The 12,510-nt window shown below is 43.9% G+C and overlaps 1 protein-coding gene across 1 annotated transcript in view; it reads right to left on the bottom strand.

Moving 5' to 3' along the window:
- Positions 1-11,935, bottom strand: part of LOC142202394 (complement C3-like) — a 104,342-nt gene extending 92,407 nt beyond the window's left edge. Inside the window, exons 1-7 of the mRNA XM_075272488.1 lie at positions 11,801-11,935; positions 7,764-7,944; positions 7,496-7,658; positions 7,287-7,357; positions 2,138-2,232; positions 1,286-1,368; positions 663-750 (exon numbers count right to left, since the gene is read on the bottom strand). Of these exons, the coding sequence (XP_075128589.1) occupies positions 663-750; positions 1,286-1,368; positions 2,138-2,232; positions 7,287-7,357; positions 7,496-7,658; positions 7,764-7,944; positions 11,801-11,862 (743 nt within the window). The 5' untranslated portion in view covers positions 11,863-11,935. The remainder of the gene's footprint in view (positions 1-662; positions 751-1,285; positions 1,369-2,137; positions 2,233-7,286; positions 7,358-7,495; positions 7,659-7,763; positions 7,945-11,800) is intronic.
- Between the last annotated feature and the right edge of the window lie 575 nt (positions 11,936-12,510).

Below are 12,510 nucleotides of genomic sequence, written 5' to 3'. Positions count from 1 at the left end.
GCCCCAGTCCGGTTGCCATTAGGGTAGGAAGCAAAAGGCTTCCTGCTCTACCACTTTTTCGACTTGTAGGCCGAAGGACATACTACAAGCTGTAGGAATCGTAAGGTAAGTATTAATACAGTACTTACCTCTCTGCTTCCTGGTCCCTCCTATTGCAGGTGCACGTGACGTCACAGCAGTGCACCAAGAGCCGAGGAACAGAATAATAAGTACTGTCATTACACAACGGGGGCACCATATGGGGTCATTATCCTGTATGGGGCCAATTTATGGGGACTTAAACCTATACTGGATACTGAAGGACCCATTGACTTTAATAGGTCTGATAGGTTTCTGTTTGAGTGGTGTCTTTTAGGGTTGACCGATTGGGAAAGATCGGATCCCGATCGGCGATCGAGCAAATTTCACGATCGGGATCGGCTGGAAAATAATCGAAAATCGGATTTTACAAACGATCCTGAAATCTCAAGATCGGCTCAACCCCAGTGCCTTTGTTTTGGATGAATGGACCCTCTGATGCAGATGTGAATGTCGTTTCATAGGATCTAAGAACTGGTGATGGATGAAACTTAGATCCTGATTCTCTTTTGTGATTTTTTTTTATACATCTAACACAATGTGACCCGACACTCATCTTCCATTCACACCGATCTTGTTCTTACCTCGCTTTAATGTCCACATAAAATTCACGACCATCAATATAAAAATATTTCTGCTCGGGAATCAGCTGAATCTCAAATGAGGGTAAAACTGTAAGGAAACCAAGTAGAAATGATTGGAAATGCTAAAAGACCCAACATTAAAGTGATCCCCTATTATCAGCATGTCATATGCATGATACAGTGATGGAATATATAGATACATAGATATGTAGGGCTGTACAATATCTCACACTGTCTATATCTGTTATTATATCTGTTATTGCTAAGCCCTGGACTTTGTGTATATTAAATCTATAATGTACGATGGTCTTTGTCTCTAAATGTCCCCACAATTCTGTAGAGAGTAAATATCACTTAGACTTGTTCCCCTTCTGTTAGCCATTACTTGGTTTAGGCACATTGACCCCCCGCCTATAATAAGAGGTGAGTGGTGGCGCTATCCGTATGGATGTGAGTGTACAAGGTCTCTTCACGCCTGTGTAGCCTGACAGGTGAGTTGTAAGGGGGAGGGGAAGCTTTGTATGACCACATGTGAGCAAGGTGTACAGATACCCCATAGAATTGGTATACAGTGATCAGATACATATTGTGCGACACCCCGATCCCTGACAATACTCTCTTACCATATTCTTTCACCTCAAAGTTTGCGGTATAAGTTTGCTGCGGTGTGGTTTGAAATTTTGCTGATATGGTCCATACACCCAAACTGCAGGGATACAATACAATGGTATTATAGTATACAAGCCCAGTATGGCGCTATTCATTTATGCACTCACTGGCAATACCGGAATACTGGTACATATCTCATCTCATATGGAGCACATATCTCCTGTGTAGTGTATGAAAGCCAATACTGCAGAAGTGGTGTTGGAAGTGGCCGTAAACGTCTGACGGGTGCAGGAGCCACCTTTCAGCCCACCACCAACCAGATATTCATGTTATATCATAAGAATAGGCCATAAATAAAAATTAGACAACCCCTTTAAATAGGAGTTGAGGTTCTATAGTTGTAGCCATCTTCTATGCCATTCATATAACATATCACGTCTGGTACTGGTGGACATGACACGTCACTAAGCCTTTTCCCATTCAGTCACAATCACTTGCCATGTGCTTTCACCATTGGATCAGGTACAATGTGTTTGAATGGAGAAGACTGGGTGACGTGATGTGTACCCACCATTAGCAGCCATGTTATGGAAGGAACCTCCATGTGACTACATATCACAGTAACAATGGCCATATGTAAAGGTTCCATCTTGTATACTGTACATGTTGGTTAACAGTACAGAAAAAAATGGTCAAACCCTTCAATTCAGATCACACATTGATATGACTTTGCCGGGTTGCATTGACAACTCCCTACCACATTGCTCCCATCCCTTCAATTGGGATTGTTGGGAGGTTTCCCTAATGTGATCTGTAACATATCAAATAGCCAGATAATATATCTGAGTATGACGTGTAATATTTACCTGGCTAGATCTGGCAATCTGTAGGATAAGGAAGTGATACCGGAGTTTCCTTCAGGTAAGGCTGTATCTCTCTTAACAATCTTATTCTCAGGGGTCTGTACAGAGAAAAGAGAATGAAGATGAAGCCACCAATGTCATGGGGGTGACGTCATATCTGGAAACATCTGACTCATAAAGGTGAGTGACAACTTACAATATCTAAGTAGTAATGGAAACTGTTGTACTTTGGACTGGTGTGAAACAGAACTTTAGAATAGAGGTAATGTCAATGGAATTAAAGAGTAGAGATGGGCAAACCTCTCAGAATTCATTTTTTTGGGGGGTTCAGGTTCAAGATTTGTTTCAAGTCGAACAATTTCTGTATGAACCACACCTTAAATTGGCCAAAAACATATTGTAGTCTGGAGATAAAACTGTAGCTGGTCATATATAGGGATGAGAAAATGGATTCATCATGAGACTGATTTGTTATGAACTTTCCAAAAATTTGGGGTATGATTGAACTAGTATACTCTGAGGTCACAACGGAGCCCAGGAGAGGTGAGTAAGACTTTTGTCTGTTGACCATCTCTAGGTCTTTGCTTATCATATTTTGGTGTATGAAGCGACCTCAGAGTATAATACAGGTTTATGGGTGGAAAACTCCAAAAAATTGTAACTCACTTGGCTCATTGTGAAACAAAAAACTTGGGCAAAAATATGAAGTTCAGTAAAACAAGTTTCTCAAAATTTAGCCAACACTTCACTCTTGAATTGAAATGCATGGGTCCGTGGAGGGCACAAACGGTACACGAATATCATTCATATGCCATCCAATTTTGTCATGGACCTGCACATGCGCAACTGCAAGGACCCACTAAATGGAATATTAGGAGACTGAAAAAGTAGGACCAGACACCTAAGAGTGGTGAGAACTAGTGGCCAGCACTAAATAAAATAACGGTATTGAAATTCTTGGAATATCTTCTATTTTAATAGATAAAACAATTTTTCATATACTACAGCATGGCATATTGCTAGAGCATACAGATGGCCCCGCAAATATAAGATGGAATTCCAGTGAGGTTTCAAGTTGTGTATCAAGAAGTAACATAATGATGAATAAAATGATTTGCATATTCAAATATTAATACCTACCAATAATAATTTACAAAAGTTATATAATTATTATACTCTTGTACCATCAATATTACCCTCAAAGTTATAAATTAAACTATACACTCACCGGCCACTTTATTAGGTACACCATGCTAGTAAAGGGTTGGACCCCCTTTTGCCTTCAGAACTGCCTCAATTCTTCGTGGCATAGATTCAACAAGGTGCTGGAAGCATTCCTCAGAGATTTTGGTCCATATTGACATGATGGCATCACACAGTTGCAGTCGCAGATTTGTCGGCTGCACATCCATGATGCGAATCTCCCGTTCCACCACATCCCAAAGATGCTCTATTGGATTGAGATCTGGTGACTGTGGAGGCCATTGGAGTACAGTGACCTCATTGTCATGTTCAAGAAACCAGTCTGAGATGATTCCAGCTTTATGACATGGCATTGCATTATCCTGCTGAAAGTAGCCATCAGATGTTGGGTACATTGTGGTCATAAAGGGATGGACATGGTCAGCAACAATACTCAGGTAGGCTTTGGCGTTGCAACGATGCTCAATTGGTACCAAGGGGCCCAAAGAGTGCCAAGAAAATATTCCCCACACCATGACACCACCACCACCAGCCTGAACCGTTACCGATACAAGGCAGGATGGATCCATGCTTTCATGTTGTTGACGCCAAATTCTGACCCTACCATCCGAATGTCGCAGCAGAAATCGAGACTCATCAGACCAGGCAATGTTTTTCCAATCTTCAATTGTCCAATTTTGATGAGCTTGTGCAAATTGTAGCCTCAGTTTCCTGTTCTTAGCTGAAAGGAGTGGCACCCGGTGTGGTCTTCTGCTGCTGTAGCCCATCTGTAGCCTCAAAGTTCGACGTTCTGTGCGTTCAGAGATGCTCTTCTGGCTACCTTGGTTGTAACGGGTGGCTATTTGAGTCACTGTTGCCTTTCTATCAGCTCGAACCAGTCTGGCCATTCTCCTCTGACCTCTGGCATCAACAACGCATTTCCGCCCACAGAACTGCCGCTCACTGGATGTTTTTTCTTTTTCGGACCATTCTCTGTAAACCCTAGAGATGGTTGTGCGTGAAAATCCCAGTAGATCAGCAGTTTCTGAAATACTCAGACCAGCCCTTCTGGCACCAACAACCATGCCACGTTCAAAGGCACTCAAATCACCTTTCTTCCCCATACTGATGCTCGGTTTGAACTGCAGGAGATTGTCTTGACCATGTCTACATGCCTAAATGCACTGAGTTGCCGCCATGTGATTGGCTGATTAGAAATTAAGTGTTAACGAGCAGTTGGACAGGTATACCTAATAAAGTGGCCGGTGAGTGTATATAAATATAATATAATATATATATATATATATATATATATATATATATATATACAGTCTTATGAAAAAGTTTGGGCACCCCTATTAATCTTAATCATTTTTAGTTCTAAATATTTTGGTGTTGGCAGCCATTTCAGTTTGATATATCTAATAACTGATGGACACAGTAATATTTCAGGATTGAAATGAGGTTTATTGTACTAACAGAAAATGCGCAATATGCATTAAACCAAAATTTGACCGGTGCAAAAGTATGGGCACCTCAACAGAAAAGTGACATTAATATTTAGTAGATCCTCCTTTTGCAAAGATAACAGCCTCTAGTCGCTTCCTGTAGCTTTTAATCAGTTCCTGGATCCTGGATGAAGGTATTTTGGACCATTTCTTTCTACAAAACAAGTCAAGTTCAGGTAAGTTTGATGGTCACCGAGCATGGACAGCCCGCTCTCAAATGATCTGAAAACAAAGATTGTTCAACATAGTTGTTCAGGGGAAGGATACAAAACGTTGTCTCAGAGATTTAACCTGTCAGTTTCCACTGTGAGGAACATAGTAAGGAAATGGAAGACCACAGGGACAGTTCTTGTTAAGCCCAGAAGTGGCAGGCCAAGAAAAATATCAGAAAGGCAGAGAAGAAGAATGGTGAGAACAGTCAAGGACAATCCACAGACCACCTCCAAAGAGCTGCAGCATCATCTTGCTGCAGATGGTGTCACTGTGCATCGGTCAACTATACAGTGCACTTTGCACAAATAGAAGCTGTATGGGAGAGTGATGAGAAAGAAGCCGTTTCTGCACGTACGCCACAAATAGAGTTGCCTGAGGTATGAAAAAGCACATTTGGACAAGGCAGCTTCATTTTGGAAACAAAAATTGAGTTGTTTGGTTATAAAAAAAGGCGTTATGCATGGCGTCCAAAAAGAAACAGCATTCCAAGAAAAACACATGCTACCCACTGTAAAATTTGGTGGAGGTTCCATCATGCTTTGGGGCTGTGTGGCCAATGCCGGCACCGGGAATCTTGTTAAAGTTGAGAGTCGCATGGATTCCACTCAGTATCAGCAGATTCTTGAGAATAATGTTCAAGAATCAGTGACGAAGTTGAAGTTACGCCGGGGATGGATATTTCAGCAAGACAATGATCCAAAACACCGCTCCAAAATCCTCAGGCATTCATGCAGAGGAACAACTACAATGTTCTGGAATGGCCATCCCAGTCCCCAGACCTGAATATCATTGAACATCTGTGGGATGATTTGAAGCGGGCTGTCCATGCTCGGCGACCATCTAACTTAACTGAACTTGAATTGTTTGTCCAAAATACCTTTATCCAGGATCCAGGAACTGATTAAAAGCTACAGGAAGCGACTAGAGGCTGTTATCTTTGCAAAAGGAGGATCTACTAAATATTAATGTCACTTTTCTGTTGAGGTGCCCATACTTTTGCACCGGTCAAATTTTGGTTTAATGCATATTGCACATTTTCTGTTAGTACAATAAACCTCATTTCAATCCTGAAATATTACTGTGTCCATCAGTTATTAGATATATCAAACTGAAATGGCTGTTGTAAATACCAAAATATTTAGAACTAAAAATGATTAAGATTAATAGGGGTGCCCAAACTTTTTCATAGGACTGTATATATATATATATAATCAGCTGAAGTATAAATAACCTTATTTTTTTCCCATAAACCCACCAGTAAGCGTTACTGTAACTGTCCAGGATTACTGGATACAGAACTATTCTATTATGAGTGCAGTATTCTATTTTGAGATTTGGCAATGGAAACTCCTCAGAGAAGTGTGTTGTCTTCTCAGGCCTTTTGAGGAGGCCACCACAATTGTCAGTAGGGACAACTGCAGCATCGATGATATCATCCCCCTAATATTTATATTGGAGGAAATGGTCATATTCATGTAATAAGGAGTGGAGGAAAAACTGCTGCTTCCACATTTTGCTCTCCACACTGAGGCTGTTGGGGAACGGCACAGTAATTGTGACTTGCAGTGAGTAAAGTCCTGGAATGGAGATGTGGTAGAACTTTTATTGGGCTGATGGGATGAAGTTACTGCTGGCCCCTGTGTGGGGCGGAAAACCAAACTGGGCCCTTGAACACACTCTTGAGCATGGCCAAATACATTATCTATTGCTGACAAGTGTGTTGTTAGGATCACCAAAGGTTCGGGTTGAACTTAGGGCTCACTGTCTACTGTGCCCCTCCCCCCAGGATTCATCAGCGGCTACTGGGGAATTGCTGCTCTAGCAATTCCCTTACACTTGTCCACCAGAAAAGTGGAAAAACTTACAATTGTTGAAATGAATTAGGAATGGATCCTTGAAGATTTTCACATACTTTCAGCTGATGTCAATGATCAGATCTGCCATTACTGAAGTGGGAGGGGGGGGGGGCTTTGTATATTTATCAGAAGTCCGGTATTTGATTGTTCATTAGGTCCCATGCTATACTGCAGCGGCTATCACTGCTATTATTCCTACACAGCCAGACATCATCTCCTTTTCTGTGGGACATCATCTGGTTTGTCTCTCTTGTTCCAATATGTCCTGTATTCTGTCTCAACTGTTACCACCCCCACACGGAGGGACATCGTCTTGATATTGATAATGTCTTGGATTTGATTTCATAGTAAAATTTGTGTTCACAAGTGTAACCTACGTAAGAATTGTCTTACCAGAAACTCAATGATCAGAGTTTTATTCAAAGGAGACATCTTGTAGTCCATTGAAAAGATACGGAAGAGAACTGTGCAAAGAAGACAGAGATGGTAAGTTATACAACTGCGTATGGTGGATAGGACCCTCAACTAAAACCAGTATATATTGATGTAGTTTTCAGCAAACTGTACAGCAAGGTCATAACCCCAAACAGTCCATGTTATACCTGTAGACCCCGGGGTGTAGATGGTCTTGTCAGTTTGGATGACGATATATCCACTTTGATAGCCTAGTAGGACAATTTTTTCCATATTACACACAGGAGACCTCATCGTCACGTTGACATATTGTTTGGTTTTGGGTTGTCTAACAAAATCTTCAGATGGAATCTAATACAGCAAAGATAAAAGGAAATATCCAATGCTCCACAATGGGTCAGATCAATGATAGATAGTGAAATGAATTTTGATGGCTGTGTTGTGCCATCATTGTACCTTGACTTTAGTTGTGCCCAGGAATTGGTTGCCATTATTCAGGGAGAGCTTCTGCTTTACCAAGGTTTTCCTCAAAAGGTCTTGAATTTCAATGTCAGCCTCAAAAGCCTTGTTGTGTCCATCTATGACGATGGTTTCTTCACTCTCCAAATGTAGCACGCTGGGTGTAATAAGAGTGCACCTAACACAAAGGATACAAAAGAAATACCAGCCAAACCAATCAGAATTATCCTCATTACGACCATGAGCTATATAGTGTATGTGTAAATATATATATATATATATATATATGTACTAGCAGTTACCCGCGACTTCGTCTGTGGGTTGGCAGTGGCGTTGAACCACTTATATGTGTTGTCCCCCCATCTCTGCCGCCAGTTCCTTGTCCCCCTATCTCTGCCCCCAGTTTCTTGTCCCTCCATCTCTACCCCCGGTTTCTTGTCCCCCATCTCTTCCCCCTAGTTTCGTGTCCCCCCATTTCTGCTGCCAGTTTCTTGTCCCCCCATCTCTGCCACCAGTTTCTTGTTCCCCCATCTCTGGCTTTAGTTTTTTGTCCCAGCAGTTTCTTGTCCCCCCATCTCTGGCCCCAGTTTCTTGTCTACCCATCTTTGGCCCCAGTTTCTTCTCCCCCCATCTGTGGCCCCAGTTTCTTGTCCCGCCATCGCAGCCCCGCAGTTTCCTGTCCCCCCATTGCTGCCCCTAGTTTCTTGTCCCTCCCATCTGTGTCTCCCCATGTCTTCCCCCAGTTTCTTGTCCCCCCATCTCTGCCCCCACTTTCTTTTCCCCCCATCTCTGGCTCTAGTTTCTTGTCCCTCCAACTCTGCCTCCAGCTTCATGTGCCCCCCTTCTGTGCCCCCAGCTTCATGTCCTCTCCATCTCTGCCCCCAGCTTCATGTCCCCTCCATCTCTGCACTCAGCTTTATGTTCCACCATCTCTGCCCCCAGCTTCATGTCCCCCCATTGCTGCGCCCAGCATCATGCCTCCCTCCTACATCGGCCCCAGTGTACTAGCACTTACTTTGGCCACGCTCCATCGCAGCTGCTTTCTCTGCTCGCTGCTGCCTGTGTGTGTCCTAGCGAGGCCCCGGCGTCAGGTTGCTATGATGCCGGGCCGCGCGCTGCTGCATAGAGAACACACACAGGCAGCAGCGTGCGTACTATGTGGACTGAGCGAACGAGAGAGCGGCGGCAAGGGAGCGTGGCCTATGTAAGTGCTACTACACTGGGGCTGATGTCGGAGGGGGACATGAAGCTGGGGAACGTTGGTGATCCCTGGGGACACACCCCTCCCCCCTGGGACACCCCCTCCCTGGGACACCTCCTCTCCCGGGACACCCCCTCCCCCCACTGCACTGACCTGTATGTTTAGTGTCGGGTGCAGCAGCCTCCTCCGTTCCGGCATGTGTGCAGGTGGGCTTGGAAATCTGCGGCTCCGGGACTATGCGGGCGGCCGCCATCTTCCTCACTGTGTCCCTGCTCAATCGGCACGCCCACATTGAGCCCCCAACCTATGGTGCCGCAGCCCTGCCTCTATAGCCCGCTCACAGCCTGCCATGCACCAATAGGAGGAGCATGGACAGACCAGCGCTGGCAGAATGCCAGCTTCTACTGCCGAGCCCAGAGGTGTCTTTGGAGGGTCACGGTGGCGATTTGGGGTGAGTGACCCACATTTTAAGTAGCCTGCTACCTTTTCCTGGCAAATATGTGTGTGTGAAATTTCCCCAAAATCCATTCAACCGTTTGGCTGTGATTGAGGAACAAACATTCAAACATCCAAACACATAAACCCACAAACTCACAAACTCACAAACTTTCACCTTTATAATATTAATAGGATATTTGGATGAAATTTGGCACATAGATAGTTTGTAACCTGGATTAACACATAGGCTACTTTTTATCCCAGTAAATGACATGGCTTCACGACTGTTACAAATTTATGTTCACATATTATATTAAACCGCTCTTGGCAACAGGCTGATAAAGCCAGGGCTGTTATATCTCTCTGTGTAAACACTCAGCTAACCCTCAGTCCATTGTGTACAAGTATTTGCATATTATCTGATCTGCTCCAGGCAGTGCTGACAAACTGGATGGGAAAACACCTGTAACTCAGATTGGCAGTTTGCACATTTAAACATGCTGGGAAAAAGTAAATCTAATTTGTCACAAAATTCTAAAACCATGAGAGCTATGAAGGAAGCCAGAAGTCACAGACTTCTCCTCAAGTGGCGTTCAGGGGGATCATCGGCACCAGCAACATATTCATTCAGCGAGCAGCTGAGATGCCAGAACAATCATAGGCACGGTGCGAGGAACAAATTCAGCGGCAGGCCAGCTTGCCAGCTGCCGAAATGCCGGAGCATGCCAATAACACGCTCATCATATGGCATCCAGCGAGCTGCTGAGATGCCAGTAAAATCTTAGGCACAGTGCGCGGAACAAGTTCAATGGCAGGCCAGCTTGAGAGCTACTAAAACGCAGGAGCATGCGGATCATCAATGCCAACAACATGCTCTTTATATAACTTCCCAGTGAGCTGCTGAGATGCCGGAACAATCACAGACATGGCGTGAGAAACAAGTTCAGCAGCAGAACAGCTTGAGAGCTGGCGAAACGCTGGAGCAGGCAAACCATTGATGGCAGTAATTTGCTAATCATATCTTTCCCTCATCTTACTCAGCCCTCCTATCTTATTGATCACATTTTATGGCTCCGCACTCTCACCAATCTCACAATTTCGATGTCTTGGAGTAACCTTTGATTCTGCCCTGTCTTTCAAGCCACACATCTAAACTCTTACAACTTTCTGCCACGGACACCTAAAAAACATCCGTTGTATCTGCTCCTTACTTACACTGAAGTCTACAAAATCTCTTGCCAATGCCTTTATCATCTCCCATTTAGACTGCCATCTTTCTCCACCATTATACCTGTAGACCCTTCCATTCCCTGGATATGCTATAAATGTCTGATATATTTGGGTCTCACCTTAAGGCTGAGTGCACACACAGTTATTTGGTCAGGAATCCGCCTCAAAATCAGTCTCCAAAAAAAGCCTCCCAATACAATTCCCTTTCCACTTTCCTGCAGGCAAGACTTTTCTCTCTCCTCCAATTTTGGGCAGAAACCGACCCTATTATATTCTATGGGGTGGATATGTTTTCCATTTTTTGGGTCCCCAAGTGGACTCCAAGAATGGATAGCCAAATGCTAGTATGAACCTAGCCTTATGGCCGTATTTCAGTTTTAACCACAGTTTTGAACAGTGTCGTACAGCGCACCCCTCTATTCAGTTAATTGGGGACTGCTGGAGATCACCAAAGGCTTACTCAAGTGTGCAAAACAGGAGAAGAGTAAGGTGGCGCTATTGTTCAGATATAAAATTCCATGTATACAGCAGAGAGGTTATAGAAGACCAGGGTGGTCCTTAGGATGACAAGTGCTGCTCTATAGGAGTGTGGTGGTGCTCACTGTAAAATAGCCAAAGCGATACAACAAAAGAGGAACAAGTAACAGGGCACTCACCGCAGCGTCTTAAAATTGACACAATTCTTTATTTCATCTTCAATAAAAAGTTAGCACATAAGCAGACGGTATGCTGAAATTAGCATGCAGAGCGAGGATCATTTTGTGTTACAAACACTCCATCAAGCTTGACAAAGTGTCTGTAACGAAAGATCTCCGCAGGGAACATGTGGACAGGAAAGTACTTCACATTCTACTTTCCTGTCCGCATGATTTGTGTGGGCAGCACGCGGCAAGCACATGGACCCCATTATAGTCTATGGGGTCCATGTGCTTTCACTGCACACCGCTAGCCAATGTGTTTGGTAGTCCGTTCGGGGTGTCCCCACGCAGACTCTCCGAATGGATTACCAAACGCAGATGTGAACCAAGGGTAATACATGTCCTACTAACAGAGCTCACAATCCACTAATCCGCGACTGCTCAGCACATGCACAAATACAAAACCTAGCTGAGATCTCTTTCTCTTTTACTTCTATCTAGAGAGAATATAAAATCCTTGTACTCACGGTTGTCCAAAGCAGCCGGCCAGAAGAGCGAGCAGGGCGAGAGCGAGAAGTCTGCAGCCCATGGTGTATACAGGATACAGTGCAGATACTACTGCTGGGCACTGAGGTTATATATCATCTATGGGACAGTAAAAAGCAAACAGTCCCTATAATCAGTAACAGGGAAGATTTCCAGAGATAAGCAAACCATAGCAAAATACACAGAGACTGTGCCCTGCACATCATATCTGATCTGCAAGGATTACTGACTCCCAGGGACAATGACAGCCAAAAAATCACAGACAACAGTGCAAAGTCTTGGGCAACAACACAAGTCCTGTACTGGAGAGACCTGTCTGTCACTTCACCGCTTGTAGAACTGCTGCCATGTTATGTCAGAGAAATCCACATAGTCACCAGGACCCCTGCCCATGGAAAGTGGTGGAGGTCTGTGAGGGGATCGAACACCATGCGGTATTCACAGTAAATATTCAATTCCCCTCCCACCTTCCCTGGCGCTTTTTTTTTTTACACCAATAACTGTGCAGGAGAGGTGGGACAGGAACTAGGAAAAAGTAGGCATCGAAAAAAATAATGCAAAAGTCATTGGCTGGCTAAATCAGGTGATCTCCGATTTATAAGAATAGTGGATCTCAGATCCGGTTCAGATGCGACTTGGATTTAGACAGGGAGAGACTTCTGCTCAGGGTTAGCTAGGAGTTAGCTTCAGT

The sequence above is a fragment of the Leptodactylus fuscus genome, chromosome 5 (genome assembly GCF_031893055.1).
Source record: "Leptodactylus fuscus isolate aLepFus1 chromosome 5, aLepFus1.hap2, whole genome shotgun sequence".
NCBI lineage: Eukaryota > Metazoa > Chordata > Amphibia > Anura > Leptodactylidae > Leptodactylus > Leptodactylus fuscus.
The sequence above is the reverse complement of the archived record's forward strand: the minus strand, read 5'-3'. Positions and strand labels throughout refer to the sequence as shown.